Raw genomic sequence first — 27,002 nt, 5'->3', positions numbered from 1 at the left:
CTCTGCCACCCCCAGGAGAGGGTCGGGGACTGAGCAGTCCTTGGGGCTTCCACAGGGAGAATCCTGCAGAGGGACGAGGGCCTCAACGTGCTCCTCAGCATCCCTGACTCAGCCAAGGTCGTGGCCTTTAAGCCTGAGCATCCCGGTCTGTGGTCCATCAAGGTAGGGGGCCTTGGGTTCCTGGGGTTGGGGAGACCCTTTTCACTGATGTGAGACAGCATCTCTCTCTTGCCTGGGCCCTGGGGAGCCTGAAGCTCTGGGAAGCTGAGGGCTGGAGCGTGGGCAGTGATGTGGGCATATCAATAGAAGTAAAGGGTCAAGAACAGAGGAGGAGTATTCTGCTTTGTACCAGTGAGAGGAAGTGGAGTAGTTTGGGGTTAGTTAGGGAACTTCTAAGAAGGACTTGGGAAACCACTTGAGTGTCCAGAGGTGGGTGACTGAGCTGGCTTGTGGTTCAGAACTCTGTCCTTTGAAGAGTACACAGAAGCAAGGGTGACCTTGGGCTCAGAGGGACAGGACTGGCAGGGGGAGTAGGATCTGCTCTAATCTGCAGGTTGCTAAGACTGGGGGCCTGAGACTGGGGCCGGCTGGGATACAGAGTGTCCTGGGATGGGGCAGGCTGGGATACAGGGTGTGCTGGGATGGGGCAGGCTGGGATACAGGGTGTGCTGGGATGGGGCAGGCTGGGATACAGGGTGTGCTGGGATGGGGCGGGCTGGGATACAGGGTGTGCTGGGATGGGGCGGGCTTGGATACAGGGTGTGCTGGATGGGGCAGGCTGGGATGCAGGGTGTGCTGGAATGGGGCAGGCTGCTGCCTCAGGAGCATGTGGCTCTTACTGATCAGGCAGACGTGTATGGGGCCCCTACTGGGCGCCAGGCACAGTGCTGGATGCTGCAGGCACTGCTATCCTCCAAACTCTGAGCCTCTTTGAGCCAAGAGCTCTCATGCCAATGGGGAAGGCAGGGCAGGGGTTAGATGTGCAGAAGGACAGACCAGACCCTTGGGTGTTGTGGGTGGGGAGGCGGGAAAGGCGGGACAGTTTTGAGAGTGCTGCTCAGGACAGTGCTCTAGCTGGGTTCTTCCACTTCATTTGGGGAGCGTCGTGCTGGGCCCCAGGGAGCAGGTACGTTGCCCACGTGTCTACAATGGTGGGAGAATTCCAGCTGCTGACTCCAGGCCGGGTCAGGTCGGCTGCTTCCTGCCTGGAGCCGGGCGCTGGGGTCGGGCGCCCCGGTGACGCGGCCTGGGCCTGTGCTAGGTCTACAGCAGTGGCCGCCACTCGGTCAGGATCACGGGCATCAGCAACATCGACTTCCGAGCTGGCTTCTCCACTCAGCCCTCCCTGGACCTGAACCACACCATCGAGTGGCCCCTGCAAGGTAGGGTGCTCCTGGCCGCGGGTGATGCAGGGCTGCCTTTTGCAGAGGTGGGGCTCACCTTTGGGAAGTGGGGGGAGCTCTGGGGGGCAGCCATGAGCGTGTGACTGTGGGGCGGGCCCTGCAGAGGCTGAGTGCAGCCTCTCTGTCACATCACTGTGAACCGCGTGCCCAGGGCCAGCGCCCTCTCTCTTGGCTCCAGCCCAGATGACCCTGGGACCATTTACCTCCCTGCCCCCTCAAGGCCTCTGGGACCTCACACTGTCCCCCTTACTACTCCTTCTCCTTCCTCTTTGTCGAGCTTTGTCTGTCCGGAGCCCTACTTCTTCCAGTGAACATCAGGCTAGCCCAATACACTCACAGGTGCTTGAGTGGACAGCTTACCTGAGAGGGAACAGTGTCTCACTCCAAGGGAATGAGTGTCCTGATGGAGGTTTAGATGCCTTGGAGGCCGATAGCCTGGGGTTGATAGCCTGGGGAGGAGGTGTTGAGACTGGAGGCACAGGATCAGTTTTCCAATTAGAAGCGCCCACTGGCCCACTGGGTTCTGAGGTTGCCGACACGCCCCATCCCGGTTCCACCTGGAGAAGGCTGGGCCCCCAAGTAGGCAGGGGCTTCTGGCTCAGGGTGCCCGAGCTTCATGCCAGAAAATGCCATCTGGTAGCCAGACCAGGGTCCCAATTTATAGTTCGGAAAATATGGTCTCTTGCCATGGGGCCATTCAGAGGATTTTGCTGGGACCAACTGAGCAGAGAGATGGGAGGGACCTAGACCAGGTCAGGCTAACTCTGGGCCACAGAACAGTGACCCAGAGTGGTGTGTGCTGGACCCTTAGAGCTTTCCTTTGAGTCTGTATCTCCTCTAACGTTTGTCATTCTTGTCAGCCCTTGTGGATTTCCCTGCCAGGACCAGCAGTAATATCTTCAAAACGAAAAGGGGGCTGCTTGCTCATTTTAAGTTTGTTTTTGCCAAAAGCAGGAAGAGGGTGAGGCGGAGAGACTTAGTTCCTATTCTAAAGCCAAGAGAGAAAAGAAATCCTAAATGAAGTGCTACAGTGGGGATTGAAAACTGAGTGGTTCCCAGGGCCAGTCCCCAGTGGAAGAGGGTGAAGGGGGCTGTATGTGACCCTCTTTGGTTTCTGCTTTTGATAAAGAGGTGGATCCAAGACGTTAAAAAAAGATAGAGACACAGCAGGACAATTGCAAATGATTAATAGCAATTGGCCTCAGTGCCAGAGGCACCAGGAAGTGGGGGAGGCTGTGGCCAACTGGACAGTGGGGGCCTGGGCCGCAGGAGCAGCTGCTGCATGCCGTTGGCTGGTTGTTGCCGTGTGGGAATGGAGCCCGGCACGGACACGCTCGATGCTTTAAAGGAATCTGGACCTCTAGATTTGTATGTGCCCCTTCTAGATTGTTTGATATTTTTTCAAAAATGTGAAGGCATTTCATGAACCAGATCAACTACATCCTCTGGTCCCCGGTTTATGATCAGTGAGAGAGAAGAAAAAAGAATAGCTATCTGAAAAGGGAGAGGCCTGATAGTTCCCAGACCAACTAAGGAGATTATGAAACCCACGTCCAGTTCCGCCTTTCCTGGGATAGCGTGGAAGACACATTTCCAACAAGATAGAAAAGGAAGCTGAAGGAAAGCTGAGTGTGGGGACAGGACAGGCAGGAGTCAGCATTCCCAAACCGGGGCGTGTATCTCACCTCGGCCGGTCCCAGAGCTTGCCCGACGGCAGCCAACAGCGAAGTTAACGGCGGGGATGGGGTGGGGGGGGTGCCTCTTCCCAGTTCTGCTCAATGAACACCCCAGTCTGCAGAGTGGAGGTGATGCAGCCACGGGAAGTCATGGGTTGGAGGGACACGGGCATTTCAGGACCACGGACAGTAGCAAGCCCCCCTTCTCTCCCTATCCCACCCAGGATTAGTTGGCCCAGGGAAGAGAAGGTGAGGGAGCAGGTGAAGGCGGGTGGGCCACGCAGGCTGGGTCTCTGACTGTGGTCCTGTAGCCTCTGCTTGGGGAGGATCATGGAGACCAGCACAGATACCAGCCACCTCCTTCCTCGCCCTTCCCTCTGCAGGGGTGCCCATCTCCCTGGTGATCAACTCCACGGGCCTGCAGGCGCCTGGCCGCCTGGACGCGGTGGAGCTCTCACACAGCTCAGGGCGGTCCCTCTTGACTTTGCCCACGCGGCCCCTCTCCAACGAATCTACCCATCAGCTGTGGGGCGGGCCATCCTTCCACACCCCCCAGGAGCGCTTCTACCTCAAGGTGAAGGGCAAGGACCATGAGGGGAACCCCCTCCTCCGTGCCTCCGGAGTTTCCTATCGTGGGGTGGCCCCAGGTGAGTAATTGGCTTTTACTGCCCCCAGCTCCCTGGCTCTCTTGGAGGCTCATTTCTTCCTGGAAGGCTTTCCTGATTAGGTTGGGAAATATTTGTTCATTAAGCCCCTCTGGGCAGCAGGCTCTGCACGGCGTTATGCCAAATACCGGGATGCTTCAGATGTAGTTTTCAGCTCAAGGATTTACTGCAAAGTCATCCGTGCATCCATCCATCTGTCTTGTGCATCCATCCACCTGTGCAGTCAACATTCATTTTGTGTCGGCCGTGGTTCTAGGCACGGTAGACACAGCAGTGGGTATGGGTATGCCCTTCCATCATCATAATTACTGTCATAGTCATAATCATGGCACTTCTAATCTAGTCACCATTTTCAGCACTCTCCGTAGGACAGTCCTGGGCCAAGCACTTGCCGTGCATTAGCTCACTGGACGCTTACACCGTTTCTGGGATGTGTCCCCATCTATGGCTGGGGAAGCCGAGGTCCCCATTTCCCAGGGGTGCGCAGAGGATTCCATAAGCTAACGCACATAACAAGAAGGCTCTTGGGTGCTCAGAGGCTGCACCCAGGATGTGGGAACCGTGGACCAGGGCCCTCCCCACGGCTGCTGTGACTGTGACGTCATTGCAGGCACCAGTCATTTTGTGGCCCCATCTTTGGTCAACCAACACATCTTTGGTGTTGGTTCCCATGTGCGTGGCTTTGCTGGTTTCCCGGGTATCCCTGAGGTCTCGCCATCGAGGCTGGAAGGGTGGAGGGCAGGGCGGAGTCTTGGGCTTTCCAGATCCGCCTCTGGTCCTGGGGAGGTGGGGTCTGAGTTCACAGGCCATTGGCCTCCTTTTTGGGCTCTGTTCCCTCCCCCTGCCCACTCCCCCCTCCCCTGGCAGTGAGATCAGAGGTGGATGGCACTGACATTCCAACATCAGCTCTGCTGCGGGTCTCAGACTCCCTTGTGCACTTCACTTAGGGATGCGGGGAAGGGCACCAAGGTGCCCGTGGGGAGGTGGAGGACTTTGAAGACCCGAGTGGGGCAGGGCTGGGTCGGGGGCTTGGGACCCCTTCTTTCAGTCTCCTGGCCTCCACTCCCCTGCTGTGGCCCCTGGGCTCTGCCTCCCTTGGCCTTTACAGCTTTGAGGAGGAATTTTCAGGAAGGAATTTCAGCAGGGGGAGTAACAGCCTGTTTTTCTCTCCTGTTCTTTCAGATGGCTCCCAGAGTTTGGAGTTTAGCGCTGGCTTTTGGTCTCCATGTCAGCTCTAGATTAAAGTGTGGGGGTGGCGGTGGGGGTGTGTGGTTTAGTTTTTGCTCTGTCCCCCCACCGTCCAGGTCTGGGAGGCTGGGAATCTGACTGAGAGCAGGAGGCTCTGGGTTTGGAAATGTGGGGGTGGGGAGAGCAGGGCCTGGGGGCCCCAGGGCTCTTTCAGCTGAAGGCAGAGGGAGCTGGAGAGGCTTCCAGTGCGTGGGGGTGAGCGGTGGCTGCTGTGCACACAGCTGAGGACGTGGCTGGATGGTCCAACACCCCTCTCCCCTGGGACATGGCAGGGAGCCTGTAGCATGATGTCACTCGACACCCTCCCACCCCCAGCTCTGTGCTCGGAGGAGGTCTGGCACAGTGTGTCGGCCTCGGAGCGTCTCTGGTGGGGATGCAGGAGAGGGCAGCGCAAGGAGGGTTGAGCACACACCCGCGATCTCCCAGTGAGGCACTGACAGCCCGAGACTGACCCTGGGGGGACAGTTCTCAGACTTTTCCACTGAAGCAATTCCAAGAGCCAAGGAAAGAATATGTGTCACCCCAAGGCCAGGGTCAGGCGGGGGGGGGGACAGTGGCGTCTGATGGGGGTCCCAAGAGGCTTATCCCAAGCTGTGAGTTTTCATGGAAGTCTCTTATTTTATCTCAAAAATGCGTGTGAATTCTGTATTCACAGCCATGCTCCAGGTATGCTTATTTTTAAATTAAAAAGGCTTCCCTCCCACAACTTTGGGTAAAACTGACCCTCCAGGCAGGCGAGCAGATGCACAACCCCGCCCACTACCCCTGGAGAGTCCCGTCTGGGGAGCATTTCATCAGATTTCAGGGCTGGTTCGACGTCTCTGCCCCACACAATTGTGAAAGTGGTGGCACGGCCTGGTCCATCCTGGCCAGGCTTCTCACAAACCATAGAAACCCCACGAGTTTTCACTGATGGAGCTCGCCCTGCCACGTGCTTATGCGAGGTGCTTTCCATGCCCCGTCTCTTACCAACTCCTCAGGACAACATGATGAGGTCAGTGATGCCCATTTTACAGAGGTGGAAACTGAGGCTTCAGGAGGTGATGCGACCTGCTCTTGGGGACCACCGGATGGTGGTGCCAGAGGTTGTATCCTGGCCTCTGGCCCCTGGCTCATCCCTGAGGGTTTCTGCGTCACTGGAGGGATCCTGAGTGCTGGTCCTTGCCCGCAGGTGCCCCCCTGGTCAGCATGCCCCCCAGGATCCATGGCTACCTGCACCAGCCCCTGCTGGTCTCCTGCTCTGTGCACAGCACCCTCCCCTTCCGGCTACAGCTGCGGCGGGACGGAGCCAGGCTGGGCGAGGAGAGGCGCTTTCAGTGAGTGGACGGCGGTTGCCTGTTGTCCCCAGCCCCAGGGCCTCCTGGGGGCCTGATACCCTGGAGGGATCTAAGGGGAGTGGGTGGCAGGAGTGAGACCTTGATCTAGGCACCTCCCAGCTTGGCCAGGGATGGGGGAGGGTGGTTCCCTGAGGCTCCCATCGCTGCTGGGCCATCCCCCCGTGGAGGAGCCATGGGCCTTCCTCAGCTTCTGCAAACCCAACCCATGCAGGCCTGGCTGTGTACTGGTCGGGGCAGAAAGGACCCTCTGAGACCCTCTGCCTTATGGTTGGAAGTCAGGGCCCAGAGAGGGGAAGGGACTTACTCAGAGTCACACAGCATATCGTGGGATTTGCATGTCTTTGACTACCTGCCTCTTCTTACCAAGCCTTCAAGATGTGGGGCCTCCCTTCTGGACACAACTCAGGGGCCCAAGCCCCACCCCCTCCTAGGGCTGGACGAGGCTGGGGGATGCGATTGTGTGTCTCCAGCTGTTCTGTGTTTGCAGGGAGTCAGGGAACAGCAGCTGGGAGATCCCACGGGCCTCCAAGGCTGAGGAAGGCACGTACGAATGCACGGCGGTCAGCAGGGCTGGGACCGGACGAGCGAAGGCCCGGATTGTCGTCACAGGTCTGTCCCTTTGGGCCCGTTCGCGTATCCCCTCCCACCCGCTTCCTGATTTTTTCCCTCTAGGATTTCCTCCCAGGGTTTCTCTATCTGTGGGCAAGCGTGCCAGCCACCTGCTGGGGACCGTCCATCATCCAGAGTCTGACGCTCGCACTGCACCTGCCTGCTGCTCCCCACAACTCCCAATTTGGGCTCTTTCACCCACGAATGGCCTGTGGGTCTCCGTTGCAGGAAGGTTGAGACGCCCCCAGCTCAGGCCATTTCCCCAGCCCCCAGCCTCAATCCCGCCCCTGATTTCTTGGCCAGCCCCCAAGCCCTTACAGGAGCCACTGTCCATCTCGTTGTCCCCAACCCTTAATGCCTCCAGGTCCCACCGCTGTGGCATCCTTGAGCTCAGGGTGGTTGGAAATGTCACAGACCCTCTTAAAATGAAATCGGCTTTATTTTTAAAATACTGAACCTAAGCTGTCTTGAAGAGAAGGGGCCCAACGAACAGGGAGAGGTCAGCCACTCTGCATTCCCAATCTCACACAGCAGAAAAGATCGAAATGACCTGTGATCTCTCCATTCTAGAGAAGACTTTGATAGCATTTCTATTCACTTCCTTTCAGACCTTTATCTATGTGTGCATTTTAACAAAAATGGGGGTAATACTATACTTACAGCGACCTGATTTGCTGTCGTCTAACACCATAGCGGGTCAGCAAATACTTTACAATTTATAAATGGTAAGTACAGAAACGTACAACAGTATGAGGAAATTTGCACGTGCATTTATTAGACCTAACGATTACTAATCTTTTGCCATATTTGCCTTTTCACTTATGGCCAAACTATTTTAAGTTCTAATTTTAATGGAGTATAGTTGATTTACAATGCTGTGTTAGTTTCAGGCGTATAGCAAAGTGGTTCAGTTATACACATACATATATCCATTCTTGTTGTAGATTCTTTTCTCCTATAGGTTATCACAGATATGGCTAAACTATTTTAAACTAAATTGTAGGCATCCTGACATTTCAGTGTGTATTTCTTTTAAAAACATAGATTTTCCCATATATTAAAGATTCTGTTATTGTACCTAATAAGAGGAACAGGAAGTAATGCCTTAATGCTATTTAATTTTGTCAGGAGTCAGATTTCCCCGTTAGTATACTTGTACATTATGGTCATTGGCACACGGGCCCAGCTTTTTTTCCTGCAGGTCCTGCAGACCGTCCCTGGATAGACCGTCTGGTCTCTGACCTGTCACTTCCTATGGCTTTTTCTTATTGAGAGTGCGGGTTTCTTCGTTCTTTCCTCCTTTGGGGCAGTGGCCTTCCTCAGCTCCACATTTGGCTGCTATCTGCACAGAGAATCGCTCTGTACTTGTTACTCTTTCCCTCTTGAGGGTGATTTCCGAGGCTTTATCCCCCAGCGCGGAATTATTGGCTCAAAGGGTGTGAAGAGTGGTGTAGCTCTTGCTAAATGTTGCATTTGGCTGTTGTGTGGAAAGCAGGCACACACACGCACGCACGGACGCTCGCACAGCCCCCTCGGTGGGTGTGTGGTGGTGGTCGGGTGGCGCTGTCTGGGCACGGCGAGCATTTGCTGGTGACCTGTTCTGCTGGCCGATGTGTCCTGAGGGATGCAGTGGGCTCCTGGGTCTGCACACCCCCAGGGCCTGCAGGATGGCACCTCCCCGTGTCAACCCCTCAGTGCCTCCTGTGCTCCTGTTCCTGCAGATCCCCCACCGCAGCTGGTCCCTGTCCCCAATGTGACCGTGTCCCCAGGAGAGACCGCCATCCTGTCCTGCCGGGTCCTGGGCGAGGTCCCCTACAACTTGACGTGGGTCCGGGACTGGCGAGTCCTGTCGACCTCAACGGGCAGAGTAACCCAGCTGGCCAACCTGTCCCTGGAGGTCAGGGACATCACCCCCAGTGACGGCGGGCGGTACCAGTGCATGGCCAGCAACTCCAACGGGGTCACGAGGGCGTCTGTCTGGCTCCTGGTGCGAGGTGAGGCTGCCGTCCTCCCAATTCAGCACACTACCTAGCGTTTCCCCCAAAACCCATCAGTCCATCCCTCTGCCCAGAGGTCACCTCTGGCAGGCAATGGCAGCCCATTCAGTGTTTTCTCAACCTGTAGCCTCCCAGCCTAAGCGTAGTGGTTCTCACTGTTGGGAAGTTCATCCTCATATCTAACCTAAATTTCTGCTGCTGTAGGCCAGGCCAATTTCATTGTGTCCTGTCCTCTTCCCATACCACTGAGCACCTCCATTACCCACCCCTCTCAATATGCAGGACCGAGATGGAACACTGGAAACTTCGGAAAGCCCAGAGGTCAGATGTGCTTGGCAGAGGTTGGGTAGCACCGACCAGATGGGGTTGGAGGAGGCAGTGGGAAGACACGTCGGGAGTGTTAGTGCCTGGATTAGGAACTAAGCTAGGATTTAGGTCCACCCAGGATTTAGACAGACCCTCCTCCCAGGGTGCTATCCCCCCAAGTGTAAAAGTGAGTGTGTTGGAACGAGTTTTCTCTCTTGTGCTAGGGACTGTTGATTGATTGCCTAGAGTGTGTTGAGAAGGATTCTGAGGCCATATCTAGGCTGCTGGTATTGGAGGTGCTCAGCCCAGAGCAGAAATCCAGGGAGCTCAAGACTCCCACCCGGGGGGTGTTGGGAATTCAGGTCCCCGTGTGGCATGTGCCTAGGCGGCTGCCTGGTCAACCCCAGTTCCCCAGGAAGCCACTCCCAAGGATGCAGGCCCCTCGGGGCCTTTGCTTCCTATGTCTCCACCATCTGTGGCTGGCGGAGGGGGAGGGGGAGGGGGCCCAGCCTGGGACAGCTCGGCTGTGCTGACAAGCTCCTCCCCACCTGCCCACTCTCTGAACGACAGAGGCCCCACAGGTCAGCATCCACACCAGGTCGCAGCGCTTCTCCCAGGGCATGGAGGTGAGGGTCAGCTGCTCAGCCTCCGGATACCCTGCACCCCACATCTCCTGGAGCCGTGAGGATCACGCCCTGCAAGAGGACAACAGGTGAGGGCCCAGGGCTTGGAGGTCTGGGACCGCGAACAGGTGAACTCCCCGGGGGCCTCTCTGAGCCTCATTCTTCTTAACTATAAATGGGAAGGGCGGGTAGCATTTGCCCTGCCTTCTTTCTGGGATGATTTGAGACTCAGGGGCGAAATCACTTGGGAGACATAATGGTGGCTCAGGGCTCAGGAGCTGCAGCTGCAGAATCCAACAGACCTTGAATCCTGCCTCCGCCATTCAGGCTGTGTGACCTTCGGCAAGTCACCTTACCTCTCTGAGCCCCATGAATGAGAAAAAACATATGTAAAGTGCTGAACACACAGCTTGGCACAGAGCAAGCGGTCAGTGTAGAATGGTGTCACCAGTGATGTCGTTAATTAATTTTTGATTAATAATGATGGGGGCAGCCCCATGTGACCCGACCTAATCGCCCCTTGCTGTTGAATACGTTTCATGGTACGACCCCAGAGTCCACGTGGATGCCCAGGGAACCCTGATCATTCAGGGAGTGGCCCCAGAGGATGCTGGGAATTACAGCTGCCAGGCTGCTAACGAGGTTGGCACAGATGAGGAGACGGTCACCCTCTACTATGCAGGTACTTGGGTCAAGGGCATCTGCAGGAGAGGGATTCCAGTCCTCCCTCCCTCCCTCCCTCCTTCCCTCCCTCCCTTCCTCCCTCCCTCCTGTCCACAGATACTTACTGAGCATCTACTGTGTGGCAGGCCCCAGGGCTACAGTAATGAACACAGGGTCCCCATCCAGGTGGAGCTTATATTCTAACGGGGAGGCAGAAAGTAGACATGCAAACAGATAAATATGGTACTTTCAAATGGTGAAGGTACTAGGATGAACACAGAGCAGGGTGGTGTGATGGAGTGACGTGCAGCTGGCCAGAGAGGGAAACGGCTGGTGCACATAGGACCAGACCCTTGCGGCGGACAGGAGTGGGAACAGCGGTCCAGGCAGAGGGACTGGGTGGGGCAAAAGCCTTGAGGTGGAACTGAGCCTGGGGTGCCCAAGGGGCTGCAAGGAGCCTGGCTGGAGTGAGGGGGCGAGGGAGGGGCGGGCAGCCCCCGTAGGGCATTTTAGAATCTTGTAGAATTTTGTCTTTTATTCCAAATTTAATGAGAAACAGAGGGGAGTTTGGTCCCGGGAGTAACTGGCTTTTAAAAGACCAGCCCATAGTGGGAAGTTGCTGTATAACAAAGGGAGATCAACTCGATGATGGGTGATGCCTTAGAGGGCCAGGACAGCGAGTGTGGGAGGGAGTTGCAGGAGGGAGGGGATATGGGGATATATATATAAATACAGCTGATTCACTTTGTGTACCTCAAAAGCTGGTACAAAAGTGTAAAGCAATTGTATTCCAATGAAGAGCTTAAAAAAAAAAAAAAAGACCAGCCGAGGCTACATCTTTCTAGGGTGACTGTCCTGGCTGGTGGGGGATGGGGAGGAGGCAGGTGCTCCATCCCACCCAGTCCCTGTTCCACCTCCTCCTGCTGGGGAAAGCTGCCGTCTTGCTCTAGGGAGGCTGTGGGTTGGTCCCCAATTCCCCATCTGCTCCCCACACAGACCCACCATCCGTCTCAGCCGTGAATGCCATGGTGCTCGCTGCCATCGGGGAGGAGGCTGTGCTGGCATGTGAGGCATCCGGGGTGCCTCCGCCCCGGGTCATCTGGTATCGAGGTACATTGGGTGGGGAGAAGGGCCTGCAGACAGTCCTGCTGGGGCCCTGGGGGATCAGCTTTCCTGGATGGTCCTGGGGGGTACTCCGAATGAGGTGTCTGGGAAGAGAGCACAGCCCCCTCCCACCGGGATGCACTCCAGACTTTGTAGCACCTGTCTGTGATCTTGTCAGAGCCTCACCTTGACATTGACAGGCAGTGTTAGCTCAGAGTTTGAGCATTTTGTCCACGGTCACCAGCTAGTGATGGCAGAGGCCTTGGGACTCCTTACTCTGTGCTCGGGTCACCTCCTGTGGTAGCTGAGACCCCTACCAACCCAGCCTGGGAGCCCCCCCTTTAAAGGGGGATCTCAATGGAATGTTATTCAGCCTAAAGAAGGAATGAAATTCAAATTGTACAACAATGTGAATACAGTTACCAGTGAACTTGAAAATGGTTAAGATAATGATTTTTATGAGTGTTTTACCACAATTAAAATTTTCCTTAATTTGACTCCTGTGGCAAAGAAAACAAAGAATGAAAAAAAGCAAAAAAAAAAAATTGGAAAAAAAATCAGACCTAGAAGAATTAAAGAGCAAACAAACAGAGATATGCAACACAATAATTGAAATGAAAAATACACTAGAAGGAACCAATAGCAGATTAACTGAGGCAGAAGGGTGGATAAATGACCTGGAAGACAGACTGGTGATCATCACTGATGTAGAAAAGAATAAAGAAAAAAGAATGAAAAGAACTGAAGACAGCCTAAGAAACCTCTGGGACAATGTTAAACGCACCAACATTCGCATTATAGGGGTCCCAGAAGGAGAAGAGAGAGAGAAAGGACCTGAGAAAACATTGGAAGAGATTATAGTTGAAAACTTCCCTAACATGGGAAAGGAAATAGCTACCCAAGTCCAGGAAACTCAGAGAGTCCCAGGCAGGATAAATCCAAGGAGAAACACGCCAAGACATAGAGTAGTCAAACTGACAAAAATTAAAGACAGAGAAAAGTTATTAAAAGCAACAGGGGAAAAATGACAAATAACATACAAGGGAACTCCCATAAGATTAACAGCTGATTTCTCAGCAGAAACTCTGCCAGCCAGAAGGGAGTGACACAATATATTTAAAGTGATGACAGGGAAGAACCTACAACCAAGAATACTCTCCCCAGCAAGGATCTCATTCAGATTTGATGGAGAAATCAAAAGCTTTACAGACAAGCAACAGCTAAGAGAATTCAGCACCACCAAACCAGCCCTACAACAAATGCTAAAGGAACTTCTCTAAGTGGGAAACATAAGAGAAGAAAAGGACCTACAAAAACATAAACAAAACAATGAAGAAAATGGTAATAGGAACATACATATCGATAATTACCTTGAATGTAAATGGACTAAATGCACCAACCAAAAGACACAGACTGGCTGAATGGATACAAAAACAAGACCCATATATATGCTGCCTACAAGAGATCCACTTCAGACCTAGGAACACATACAGACGGAAAGTGAGGGGATGGAAAAAGATATTCCACGCAAATGGAAATCAAAAGAAAGCCGGAGTAGCAATAGTCATATCAGAAAAAATAGACTTTAAAATAAAAAATGTTACAAGAGACAAGAAAGGACATTACATAAAGATCAAGGGATCCATCCAAGAAGAGGAGATAACAACTATAAATATATATGCACCCAATATAGGAGCACCTCAATACATAAGGCAAATGCTAACAGTTATGAAAGAGGAAATCAATAGTAACACAATCATAGTGGGGGACTTTAACACCCCACTTACACCAATGGACAGATCATCCACACAGAAAATTAATAAGGAAACACAAGCTTTAAATGACACAATAAATCAGCTTCATTTAATAGATATTTATAGGACATTACATCCAAAAACAGCAGATTACTCTTCTCAAGTGTACATCGAACATTCTCCAGGATAGATCACATTTTAGGTTATAAATCAAGCATTGGTAAATTCAGGAAAATTGAAATTGTATCAAGCATCTTTTCTGACCATGGTGCTATGAAATTAGAAATCAATTACTGGAAAAAAACTGTAAAAAACACAAACACATGGAAGCTAAACAATATGCTACTAAATAACCAAGAGATCCCTGAAGAAATCAAAAAGGAAATCAAACAATACCTAGAGACAAATGACAATGAAAACACAATGATCCAAAACCTATGGGATGCAGCAAAGGCAGTTCTAAGAGGGAAGTTTATAGCAATACAATCCTACCTCCAGAAACAAGAAAAATCCCAAATAAACAATCTAACCTTACACCTAAAGAAACTAGAGAAAGAAGAGCAAACAAAACCCAAAGTTAGTAGACAAACTGGAACATTTGTAGAGACATGGATGGACCTAGAGACTGTCATACAGAGTGAAATGAGTCAAAGAGAAAAACAAATATCGTATATTAACACATATATGTGGACTATAGAGAAATGGTACACATCAACTGGTTTGCAAGGCAGAAATAGAGACACAGATGTAGAGAACAAACATATAGACACCAAATGGGGAAAGCGGGGAGGCTTGGGGGGGAATGAATTGGTAGATTGGGATACCAAATTGTATACTCTAAATATATGCTGTTTATTGTCTGTTAAAAAAAAAAAAAAGCAAAAGAAAAATTGGAAAAAAAATCAGGCTCATAACAGCTACTGTGCAGAAATTTCCCCCTACTTCTAATTTGCTGAATGGAGAAAAAATCTTTTATTTGTGATATTTTCAGAGATACTTGCTCTAATATGGTGTATTTAAGTAGTAAAAACTTAAAGGAAAAAAAATTTTTTAATTGTGGTAAAATACATATAACATAACCATTACTGGGACTTCCCTGGCTGTCCAGTGGTTAAGACTCTGTGCTTCCAATGCAGGGGTACGCAGGTTTGATCCCTGGCCGGGGAACTAAGACCCCACATGCCGTGTGGTGTGGCCAAAAAAAAAATTAACCATTACCATCTTGACCATTGTTAGGTATGCATTTCAGTAGTGTTAAGTATATGTACATTGTAACCATCACCACCACCCGTCTCCAGGATTCTTTTCATTTAGCAAAACTGAAAATCTGTACTCATTAAACAATAGGAGTCCTGATTTTGGAGGGAAATCTTTCCCTCACACACAGCCCTCCGAGGTCCCAGCCTTGTGGAGTTGCAGGAACCTAGTGTCAGGAAGGCAACCTGATCCCCTGGGCTCCCGTGGTAACCGTGGGTACCCGCCTGATGTTTTCTCATCTTTGGTCCAGGGGCCCTTGAAATGATCCTGGCTTCTGAGGGCTCCAGCTCTGGGATGCTGCGGATCCCGGCGGCTCGGGAGAGAGATGCTGGCGTTTATACCTGCCGAGCTGTCAATGAGCTGGGCGACGCCTCTGCGGAAATCCGGCTGGAGGTTGGATGTGAGTGTGCACCTTGTCCCTACCTCCCCCGTCCCCTCCTCCGCCCCCCCTCCCCCCGCCGCCGCCACCTGCCCTACTTCTGAGCAGGGAGGAGAGAACACTACCATGTAGTCTGCCAGTGGGGAATTTGCAGCCTTTGGATTCAGGGTATGTAGGACAGGATTTTAGAGGGAGATGGTGTGTGCGTTACCTCTTGCTGTGTAACAAAGTGTCCTAAAACTCTGTGGCTTAAAACAGTAAGCATTTATTTTCTCATGGTTCTGTGATTCTGGGAGTGGCTTTGCTGGGGGCTTCTGGCTGGGGGTCCCTCACGGGATGGCAGTTAGTACGTTGGTTGGGGATGTGGTCATCTGAAGGCTTGACTGGGGCTGGAGGACCCACCCTAAGTTCACTCTTGTGGCTGTTGGCAGGAGGCCTCTGCTCCTTACCCATATGGGCTTCTCCCGAAGGCTTCTCGTGACATGGGTTTTCCCAGAGAAAGTGAGTTAAGAGAGGTAGGGAGAGAATTCAAGATGGACGCTGCAGTCTTTTTAACCAGTGGCGGTCTTGGAAGTGACATACATATCACTTCTACTGTATTCTATTGGTCACACAGACCCACCCTGGTATGTGGTGGGTGGAGGGACCACTCAAGTGTGTGAATCCCCGGAGGCAGGGGTCATTGCCCATCACAGAGACAGTTTGGTTCAAGTGTGGGCATCGCCATCCCTGAGACCTGAGTTCCAGACTTGTCTTCATCGCTTACCATCTATGTGCTCTGGCCACATCGTTGATCCTTAGTTTCCCCAGCTGTAAGATGGAGCTGACCACACTAGTTCCTCTATTGGGTGGCTGTGAGGGTTCAGTGAAATCAGGCACACAATGTTTAGCGCAGGGTCTGGCCATCGTGAGCGCTTAATAAAGGGAGAAGCAATTAGTCCCTTTTTACAGACGGGGAGTCTGAATTCTTCTGTGTCTGGTACATGGCCTTGGCTGTGATTGTCACGATGTCTAAGTTCCAGGCCTGGATCCGGGCACTGGGAGTTGCTCGGAAGTTGTGGGCACAGCTCCTTGGCGTGCTGAGCCAGGGCAGATTGGGCTCTGAGGGTTGGCTGTGGCCATGAAGGGAGCGACAGGTGCGGAGAGTTCTGGGGAAGTGCAGAGAATAGAGAATGGGCTTGACCGCGCCGAGTGGGATGGCCAAGGGGGTCCCCGGGGAGGCTCAATCAGGAGTGTCTGGCCAAGGGGGAGATGGTGCCGCCTCAGGCTCGGGCATCCTCCCCATCTGTTCCATCATCTATTCCTCAAACGTGTGGTCGCCAGGTGGCCAGGCCCTGTGCCCCAGACGCCGTGTTGGGGATACAACAGCATCTACCTTTGTGCTGTTCTTGGTGTCAAGAAGAGAGATGGTAAACAGAGCATTGGAGTACTCAGTGTACTGCGAATTTGGAAGTGGCATCCTCGGGGCCTGTGAGTGCCCAGAGAAGGGGGCTGAGTCAACACTGGAGGCCAAGAAGGCTTCTTGGAGGTGGTGATGTCTAAGCCGAACCCAGAAACAGGTGATTGATGAGCTGGGGAACGGTGCTGCAGGCAAAGGGAAAAGCATGGGTGGATCTCCCCCATGCAAGAGAAGCAAGGCAGTGAGTGAAGGATACCGAGGGTGGGGAGAGGGGAGGCCGAGGCGGCTGCCCAGCTGTGGGTCACTCCAGGCCTCGGGCTAGGGAGCCTGGTGGAGTTTGGGCTTTGTTCTGCGGAGGCGGTGAGAGGTTTCTAAGGAGGAGTGTGATGTGCTCAGACTTTCCCTATTGAGAGTGCGCTGTGTGTCTGGACTCTTGGGTGGAGTGGGGCGGGTGTGGAAAGCCATAGGCTTAGAGCCTGATAATAATAAAAATACAACAAGGCTTGCATGAAATCTGCCAAGTACCAGGGCCAGCTCTAAGCACATTCTATGTACTAACATGTAATCCTCGTAACAACCCTTTGAGATGGGTTCTACGTTATCCCTTTTATAGATGGAGAAAACAAGGCAAGAGATGTTAAGTGACTAGCCCAAAGTCACACAGCTGGTGAGTGGCGGAGCTGAGATCTGAACCCAGGGTCCGGGCCTGTAGCCTCTGGATTTGATCCGGATGCTCCCAGCAGGGAGAGCTTGGAGATTGTCTCCCCCACTCTGAGCCTCGGGCTCCTGGCCTGCAAAATGTTTCTGGATGTTGTGTGAGTGAGAGATAAGAAAGGCCTTGGATGTCATGAGCTCTGACAAATGCCACTGTCATTGTGATTAGTCAGTAGGTTCTGGGTGAGCAGAGAGGGTGCTCCACGGAGGGCTGCCCTTGGCATTGTTACAAGCAGTCCTCCTTTGCTCCGAGTCTAATTTCTTTCCAGCAAAGGTTTTTCCTTTGGGGCCCAGGCAGACTGCCTGCCTTGCCCTGTTCCTTCACCTGTCAGCCATTGGTCTTGGGGCCATTTCCCCAGGTCAGAGCAGGGAGGTGGCTGGCATCCCAGAGGCAGGCTTCTGGGGTGCTGGGCCACTAGCGGCCTCTGGCTTTGAGGTCAGGGACACCATGGACAGTGGCCCAACACCTGTGTGTCTGGGGTGAGCTGGCCTGGCAGAGGTGGTGGGAAATTGAATTTCCTGCCCATCTGGGCGGCAGCTGTGGTGCAGCCTTCCTGGCCAGGCTGGCAGAACCTTCCAGGGCTGAGAACAGGTGGGCACTGTGCCCACTTCCTGCTGTTCAGCTGGGAACTGGCTTCCTGGTGGCATGTGGGGCACTGGGAGGATGGCATCCTCCTCCTGTACTGCCAGCAAATGCATGTATTTGTGGACCAAGTCGCTGGTGCTTTTGCATCCCCTCTGGACCTGGCATTGGACAGAGAAGGGTCCTGGATTGATGTCCAGGTCCTATTACTTGTTTGGCCAAGTTATTTTCCTCAGCCTCACTTTCCCCATCTGTGAAATGGGGATGACGATGATGGAGGCTGTTCACAAGGTCCTGGAGAGATTTAATGAGGTAATGTGCTGCACTCAGGGCTTGAATGGAGTAAATACTCAATACATGGCCCGCGGGCCGGGCGAGGCTGACAAGGGCCTGGTGAGGCAGAGTGAGTGTCCCATGGCTGGTGCCTGGGCTCCTTGGCCGTGGGGGAACCTGAGCTGGCTCCCCTTTGCCTTGCTGGATTTCTCTTGAAATGGGGGTTCACTCAGCCTCTTTCTAGCCTCTCATGTTAGTCTCTGCTTCTTTTTTTTAATTTTATTTATTTGGTTGTGCCAGATCTTAGTTGCAGCAGGTGGGCTCCTTAGTTGTGGCAGGCGGGCTCCTTAGTTGCGGCATGTGAACTCCTAGTTGCGCCATGCATGTGGGATCTAGTGCCTTGACCAGGGATCGAACCCGGGCCCCCTGCATTGGGAGTGTGGAGTCTTAACCACTGTGCCACCAGGGAAATTCCTAGTCTTGGCTTCGTATTCCCAACTTGGAAGCCCCTGGTTGCTGGGGGGAATGAACAGGGAGGGGAGCAGGAGGTGGGCTTTTATGGGAGCAAAGCCCCTCTGGCCAGCCTGGGGGAGCAGGAGAGAAGCTGAGCTGGGCTCTGTGGCTCGTGTGGCCAGTGTCCGGGTGGCTTCTCCATCAGGCACAACAGGCAAGGACCCAGAGGACTTTTAGGGCTGCTGGACAGGGCTCTGGTTTTAATTTCTTTTGCCATCAGAAGAAAAAAGTGAAGAATGATAAATAGATAAAAATGAATCCAGCCTGGATCGTGTTTGTCTTTATAAACAGTCATAAAATTTCATTTAAATTATTGTTTTAGGGAGGAAAGTCATCCTGCAGCCCTGGCCACTGGGGCTGTGGCTCCAGGCTCAACTGAAGGATCTTTCTATGGGGAAAGATGGGGAAAGGCATCTTCCCGGGGTGGGGGTGGGGGTGTGGAGGCCATCTCCCCGCCTTGTGTCGTTCACAGATACCCTGGAATTCCTAAATGCAGGGCAGGGCCGGAGGCCAGCCTCTCCTGGGGCCACCCTGCCCATCTGCACAGTCTTTGGCCCTGAGACCCCCTCCCTCCTTCTGGCCAAACTGAGTCAAGGCTGATTGGAGCTCTCCTTCCTGAGCTGGTGCATCCCCGCCAGCTCTGTCCCAGGGCTCTGAGCCATGGGAACTGGGGGGATGGTGGAGGAGAATGGGGGAGCCGCAGGGTCTCCAGACAATGATAAAGAGCCTTGAAACTTTCAGGTACTGGAACCAGGGGGAACATGGTTGCCTCTTTCTGGATGGGGAACTGAGGCTCAGAGTGACGAAGCGGTTCATCCCCAGGTGTCCAGTGGGGCAGGGGCAGCACCTTCAGGCTGGTGTCCCTTTCCCTGAGGGCCAAGGAAGAGGAAGGGAAGTCATCACCTCTGTCAATTTCACTTCGCTGGAAAATCCCTGGGGGTGGAGGGGCGGCCCCTCCCACTCTGGTGGCCAGCATCCTTGGTGGGGCTGTTCTCTCTTCTAGGTATTCCCTGTTGCCCTGTATAGAGCTACGTCCCCGCAAATGCATTGCAGCTGTCAGGTGATGAGACCTGGGCCTCTCCAGGGAGCATGGCGGCTGCTGTGATGGCCAGCAGTCTCTGGGCACTTGCAGCTCCTGACCTGGAAACCTGCCCAAGGTCAAGGCCGAAAGGGCTGTCTGCGGGGCAATCCGGTGGCCGTGGAGCCAGCTTGCGGTCCCTCCCTGCATAAGGTCACCTGAGAGTCTGTGAGGAGGGGACTTGGAGCCTAAAAGCGGAGGTGGCTGAGCCTTGAGGATGAGGCCCTGGGAAGGGCACGGAGCTGGGAGTCTGCTGCCCCCTTCACGTGCTGCAGGATCGGGGTGGGCCCCACCCCCGCCCATTCCTCGCCCACCCACCCCTCTCTTGCGCCTCAGTCTCCCATCTGTGCAATGAAGGGACCAGAAGACCTTCAGCTCTGGTGTACGGGATTCTGGGGTCCTGCCTTATTTGGGGGGCTCCAGTGAGGAACAGGGGGATGGATGGCTGCACAGGAGACCGAGTCCCAGTTTTCTGGGCAGTGGCTGAGAGCCTGGGTCTTAGCAGCAGCCAGACCTGGACTCTGATCCCAGCTCTGCCACTGACTTTAAGCTGCGCTTGGGGTAGGTTCCTTAATCTCTCTGATCCTCAGTTTCCCCATCTGTAAGATGGGGTTGTGATGATACCCACTTCATGAGTTTATTGGGACCATGAATGAAATCACGTTTCTGAAAGCACCATCACCATGCCTGTCACTTAGTAGGTTTTCCAAATGCTACCCTTCGTACATGTCATTTGCTCACTGTTCTAAGTTAGCTGTCCCTTCTCGGGGTGGAATTCAGGACTGGGAGGAGAACGGGAAAGAAGGCGTGCTTCGTAATATCCCACAGTCGGGAGACAAAGAGGGGCTGTTTGGCTAAGGAGGAAGAGGGTCAAGAGGCAGTGTGAGAAACTGGGAGGCCTGCCTGGAGGAGGAAGGTTTGAGCTGGGCCCTGCAGTGGGCTGGGCGGAGCCCTGGAGAGGCAGGCTCTGGGGGTACCTGGCCCTGGAGTGGAGACACGGCTCTGCTCAGGGTGCAGGGAGGTGAATAGCAAAGCTGTGCCCCCGAGCCCAGGGCTCTGCAGGACTAGTGACACCTCTGAGGCACCCGGATCGGAGACTTTCTTGGATTCTGAGCGGCAGCAGCTGCCAGGCCCCAGTGAGAAAGAAAAGCGACTTGCGGGTGGTGTCTGAGGTTGGGTCCAAGACTGTCTTCCTCCTTGCAGTGATTTTCCAAGTTGTGTTTCTGTCTCCCTGGAACTTCCCTACTCCCTGAGGCCAAGAGGGAAATTTGATGTCATGATTTGGATGGATGGGGGAGATTTCTGGAGAGAGACAGCAAGAACAAAGGGGTGGAGGGTTTTCCACAGTGCTGGAGGCAGTGGGCTCAAAACAGGCTGGGGACCTTCCTCATTGTGGGTCTGGGGACAGGGACCTGAGGACAGTGCTCAGAAGCTTCAGGGAACGGGGCCTGGACCTGTCTGGTGTTGGACCTGCTTCTGGCCAGCAGAAGTGTGGAAAGGACCATGAGTTTCTGTTTTGGGAAATGATTTATTTCTAGGTCCCTCCCCTCATCCTAAAAGTAAGACAATCCTTAGGAAAAAAAGTTTGGAAGAAACGCTAAAAACCATTAACAGTGGTTACCTCGTGGAAGGGCATGGGGTTTGGAGTGTGTGGAGCAGAAATTAGCGAAATATACCCTTGTGTGTTGCTTGAATGTTTTTATAACTCAGGTGAGCAGGGCTGCCCTTGTTTACGTCTGTTCTCCTGGCGTAATTATTAATGTGGCTCTTCTCACTCTGAAGTGTCCCATTTGGACCATAAAGTGTAAGGTCAAGTTATTTCTAGGCCTGTTTTGATTTTGTCATAGAGATTTATGTGCTTATTGCAAAATGTTCAACAAGTAGAAAAGGATGTAGCAAAGTAAAGATGAGCTAGAATCTCCCTACGAAGTTGGCTCTTTGGAAATGATTGCCAGCGTCCAGGAGACCCGTGAGAGGAAGCTCCCATGGCCCAGGAAGAGGGCAAGGAGTGGGGCACGCTCAGAGCTGGTGGGGCTCCTGTGGCCAGGAGTGACTTGCAGCCCCTCCGAGGTGGGCTTCCCAGGAGGTGTCGCCAGCAGGAGCCGGCATGTTGCTCCCCTGTGCGGCTGGACAGAGCGGGGTCCTCGAGGCCCCACGTAGGGTATGAGGACCTCATCCCACCAAAGCGTGCTCACCCTGCCTCATCATCCTTAGGAGTCTTCATGGGTAGACCCTGCCAAGTTCAAGTTGGCTCCAGAGCCCTGGTTATGAGTCAGGTTCATGAGGGCGAGGCTGGAAGAGGGAAACCCCCCCCCCCCCAGCGATGGGAGGGGAGGCAGGCCTCGCAACAGTGCCCTGAGAGCCGGGTGGGTCCAGCTGCTGGGCGAGGCTGACCGGTCACCTCCCTGCAGATGCGCCCCAGCTGACGGAGCTGCCCCGGGATGTCACTGCGGAACTGGGGAAGAGCGCCCTCCTGGCGTGCCGGGCCACGGGCCGCCCGCCCCCCACAGTCACCTGGCGTCGTGGGGATGGCCAGCCGCTGGGGCCCGGGCCAGGCAGCAGGACTGGGCGGCCCGATTCAGGAGTGCTGTTCTTTGAAAGTAACATATTGGGGCTGGGGGAGGGTGGGCAGGGGGGGACGGAATGGCTTCCAACACCCTAAACTCCCAGACTGGGTGCTGAGAGCAGGACCCTGACCCCCAGCACTGACCATAGGTCAGGCTGATGCAGGGTCATATTTCAGCTGGGTGACTCTGGTCTCGCCACACCACTGCTCTGAACTGGTCATGATAGTGATAATGATGGCACCTACCACCTGGGTTTAATAATGGGCCACCTTAAGAAGCTGTTGTGTGAGCAATACACGTGAACCCCTTAGCACAGTTCCTCACACAGATTAAGTGTTATATGTGGTAACCATCACCATCATCACCCTCACCATCCTCACCATCACTACCACTATCACCACCACCATCACCACCACCATCACCACCACCACCACCATCACCACCACCATCACCACCACCACCACCATCACCACCACCACCACCATCACCACCACCACCACCATCACCACCATCACCACCCTCACCATCATCCTCACCATCCTCACCATCACTACCACTATCACCACCACCACCACCATCACCACCATCACCACCACCACCACCATCACCACCACCATCACCACCACCACCACCATCACCACCATCCTCACCATCACTACCACCACCACCATCACCATCACCACCATCATCATCACCATCACCACCACCCTCACCACCATCACCATCATCCTCACCATCCTCACCATCACTATCACTATCCTCACCACCATCACCACCATCACCACCATCCTCACCACCATCACCACCACCATCCTCACCATCACTACCACTATCACCACCACCACCATCCTCACCACCATCCTCACCATCCTCACCACCACCACCATCACTACCACCATCACCATCATCAGCACGACCATCAGCACCATCATCACCACCATCATCAGCACCACCATCACCACCATCATCACCACCATCATCACCATCGTCACTACTACTGCTACTGTTTACTGTGTGTCAGGCCAGATGCTGAGCACTGTATTTGCATCATCTTTGGACCCCTCCCAATCACACTACAATGTGCAGTTATTGATAAATTATCCCCATTCTACACATGAACAAGCTGAGGCCTTCTCATCCTTCTGAGGCCCAGCTGTATCCCCAATCCCTTTCCTCTCTGCCCTCCCAGCCCTCCTACCTAATCTCTGCAGGGCCAGGCTGTGTTGAGAGCACTGTCTGCACCTGGGGAGCTGGAGCCCACGGGGACTGGATGTGCTCTGACAGGCCTGCCTCTTTCCTGCCCTCAGGTGTGGTCCCTGAAGACCAAGCCCCATATGTCTGTGAAGCTCAGAATGTCTTCGGGAAGGTCCAGGCAGAGTCCCGCCTCCTCGTGACTGGGCATGGTTCGCTGGTGGATCTGGAGAGGAGGGTTTGGTGGGGACACTGGGCACCCCCCGGGAGACACCCCCCCGTGACTACCCATCCTTTGGGACAGGTGTGTCCACAGCCAGGTTCTCCAAGAGGAACATCTGGACCCCTACTTCCTGGGCAGCGTACCCCAAGAAGTGTGCCCTTTGATCCTTTAGAGTCCCCAGTCTTGATGCTTCCACTGGTTCCGTGGGAAGGAGACAGTGGGGAGTGGGGGCCTCTGTCCGCCGGATGCCCACCCACAGGAACCTAGCGTACCGACACCGTCTCCTCTCCCTGCAGCACCCCCACAGATCGCCAGCAGCGCTTCCACCGTCAGGGTGCTGGAGAGGCAGCCCGTGTCCCTGCCCTGCATCATCCTGGCTGGGAAGCCTCGCCCCGAGAGGCGCTGGCTCAAGGCCGGCCAGCCTGTGAGTGCCGCAGTCGGGGGCCCCTCGGTGCAGCGGGCAGCGTGCGGGGCAGGGGGGGGCTGCCACTGCTTTGCGGCTCCTCTGTTTTGGAATGTCCTCTTCCTTCCTCCCTGTCTTCCCTGCCTCTTTCCAGAACCTTCTCTGATAATGCACTGATAGCATCCTTCACCCTCTCAAGTCCTTGGCCGGAGGAGCTTGTGCTTCATTTGTGCTGTGGTTGGGGAGCAGCTGTTTAGGGGGGGCACAGACAGTACGCATGCGTCACTCCCGTCCTGATGGTTCCGGGCAGACACGTGACCTGTGCAGGTGACCATCTGGCCCAGCTGCCCGGCATACTGCTGGGCACACGGGGGCTGCTTCGTCCACCCCCATCGATTTGATTTTCTTTATTTCCCCCTATGTCCTCTCTCCATTCACTCCTTCTTTGCCTCTCCCTTTTCCTCCATTCTCTGGCCTGTCCTCAGACATCCCGGGGTCCTTGTGACCTGAAAGGTGTAAAAGAGCTGCCCTCACCCAAGCAGACAGCAGACGCTGGACACCCAGAGAGGCAGTGACTGTGTGACCAGACCACTGCCCTGGTCCCGGCCCCGTGGTGCCAGCCCCTAAATGCAGTGCTGTCTGGGTCCAGCTCCCGGAGTGGGCATGCTTTGCGGAGGCTGCTTGTGTGGGTGACTGCTTCCACAGCCTGTGTAATTAGACATGACCCTGAGGAGGACCCTGCCTGGGCGCCTGGGCTGGGACGGTGAGGATCCTCAGTAGAATCCGATAGGCATGTGTGGAAGGGGTGGCCCTGGGCCTTGTCCACACCAAGATGGGGGGTGGCCGGAGATGCAGAGCGTGTTTGAGCTCCGTGGGGACCCTGCGTGGCCCCGAGCCTGCCCAGCTGCCGCGTGCTGGGAGCAGAACCCCCCTCCAGCTCACTTAGCCCTACAGGGCCTGGTACTGAGACAGCCCAGAAGTGTCTTCTGGGACCTGAGTGCAGAATGTGCAGCCGGGCTCGCAGGACAGGGACAGAGAGGCCCAAAGAGGGCTCAGGCCTGGTGGAAGGGTTTTTGGGCCCCTCACCAAGAATGAACTGGCTGGACATCTTTACAGAGGCCCCATTCTGGACCAGTGCCCCCTATCCCCACCCCCAGCGGGTCCTGATGGGGACAGATCTGGGCAGCCACCAGGAGCTACTCTCTCTGCTTCTCTCTCTGGGACCACACTGATGTGGCCACACCTCTGCTCTGCTCTGCTCTGCTCTGCATGGCTTTCTCCCTGCAGACGGGTTGTCTCTCTTCTCTGTGGCCTCGGTGTGGAAGGACCTCGGAGGTCCAGTCCTAATTCAGTGAAGGCTCTGGCCCCAACCCCACACTCCTGGGAGAGGCTCCCATCGGCCCCCTAGGGTCAGGTGTCTTGCCCTGGACCCGTTGGCCCTGGGAGAGTGGGGTCAGGAGTGTGCCGGCGGTCAGGCCCACCAGGCCCTGAGGGTCTGTGGGGGTGGATGAACATCAGGGAAGGGGTGGGGGCATCACCCGCCCAGATGCCCCACCCTCTCCGAACCCCTGGCCTCTCTGTCCAGGCTGCTCCCTCCTGGCCTGGTGGGCAGTGAGGTTTTTGGAGCGTGCTCTCTTAGCTGGCTCTGAGCGGGGCCCTTGGTCTAATCTGGTGCTTCCTCATCCTCACCAGCTCCCACCAGGCAGCCGGCATTCCGTGCGAGCAGACGGCAGCCTCCACCTTGACCAGGCGCTGCTGGAGGACGCAGGGAGGTACAGCTGTGTGGTCAGCAACACGGCCGGCTCTCAGCACAGGAACATGGAGCTGGTTGTCCAGGGTGAGTCCTGGGGTGGTGGGGGCGGGAGTGGGGGACAGGACATGATGAGAGAAGGCACGCTGGGCCAAGGAGGGAGGCGGACTTGACCTTGAACATCTTTGTTTTAAAAAATTGCACAAATGTTCACGTTCACTGTAGGAGATTTAGAGATTGGACCAAAAAACCCCAAACCAAAACCCCAAACAAAACCAACCGAACAAAAAGAAACCTCCCATAATACCAGTAACTAAGAAGAACCAGAATAATTATACGTTTTGGTGCGTATCTTTCATACTTTATACACACATGAGTTTGCACATGTACACATATACACACTGTATATATATATATAATATATACATTATAAATATTCTTAATATATGTTGTATATAAATTATTTTGTATGATGTATATTCTTTATGTAAAGTATGCATAAATTCTTTGTATACGCATACATAGAAATATTTAGAAACCAACTGGAACCACGTAATATTATTGTCTTGCGACCTGAGTGTTTCTTGGGACAGTATAGGACGTGTTTCCTGTTAATAATACTCAGAAGCACGGTTTCAGACTGCGTGTCCCCTGTTTGGATGAGCCAGGGGTATCTAACCTGTCCCCTCATGTCCAGTTTCTCACCAGGGTGAACACCTGGGGATAAACGTCCTCCTGGCCCACCTTTGCCCATGTGACCAGTTCTTTCCCTAGGATAAACTATTGTTGCAACATTGAGTTTTGACTGACAGAGATTACACATTTTTTAGGGCTTTTTGTGTATTTTGCTCAATTACTTTCCCACCCACAGTGTTGGAGGGTCCCTGTTTCCCTTCAGCCACCCAACTAGGTACCACCGTTCTTTTTCATGTAAAACAAGACATTTAAACTAAGTCCAGCTATCTTTTGTCGTTTACCGCATAGGTTAATATCCTCTGTTTGTTTCATTTGTTTTATTACCACACACACACCCGCCCTCCCCCGCCACCGCCCCGCGGGATGCGTGGGAAGAACGCGTCGTTGCCCATTTTGTAGGGCAAAACCGAGGTCTACAACCCAGCTCTCCTGTCTCTTCATAATTCCAATTAATAACAGGGATCAGAGGTTGGGCGTGTGTCACGTGCCAGACCTCCGGGAGGTTGTGTGCATGTTTCAGTTAATTTTCCTAACTGCTCCAAGAGGTGGGTTTAAAAGACTCTATGCTTTGAAGTTAAGGAAACTGAGGCT

The 27,002-nt window shown here is 53.9% G+C and overlaps 1 protein-coding gene across 1 annotated transcript in view; it reads left to right on the top strand.

The window, feature by feature from the left end:
- Window positions 1-27,002, top strand: part of HMCN2 (hemicentin 2) — a 158,361-nt gene that overhangs the window by 31,426 nt on the left and 99,933 nt on the right. Inside the window, exons 6-19 of the mRNA XM_057724808.1 lie at window positions 56-162; window positions 1,262-1,382; window positions 3,463-3,726; window positions 6,164-6,308; window positions 6,817-6,938; window positions 8,660-8,932; window positions 9,812-9,953; window positions 10,419-10,546; window positions 11,524-11,637; window positions 14,893-15,042; window positions 21,993-22,181; window positions 23,456-23,551; window positions 23,859-23,986; window positions 25,658-25,802. Coding sequence (XP_057580791.1) covers window positions 56-162; window positions 1,262-1,382; window positions 3,463-3,726; window positions 6,164-6,308; window positions 6,817-6,938; window positions 8,660-8,932; window positions 9,812-9,953; window positions 10,419-10,546; window positions 11,524-11,637; window positions 14,893-15,042; window positions 21,993-22,181; window positions 23,456-23,551; window positions 23,859-23,986; window positions 25,658-25,802 — 2,124 coding nt within the window. The remainder of the gene's footprint in view (window positions 1-55; window positions 163-1,261; window positions 1,383-3,462; window positions 3,727-6,163; window positions 6,309-6,816; window positions 6,939-8,659; window positions 8,933-9,811; window positions 9,954-10,418; window positions 10,547-11,523; window positions 11,638-14,892; window positions 15,043-21,992; window positions 22,182-23,455; window positions 23,552-23,858; window positions 23,987-25,657; window positions 25,803-27,002) is intronic.

The sequence above is a fragment of the Hippopotamus amphibius genome, chromosome 2 (assembly GCF_030028045.1).
Source record: "Hippopotamus amphibius kiboko isolate mHipAmp2 chromosome 2, mHipAmp2.hap2, whole genome shotgun sequence".
Taxonomy (NCBI): domain Eukaryota; kingdom Metazoa; phylum Chordata; class Mammalia; order Artiodactyla; family Hippopotamidae; genus Hippopotamus; species Hippopotamus amphibius.
This window is presented reverse-complemented; position numbering and strand designations above follow the sequence as displayed.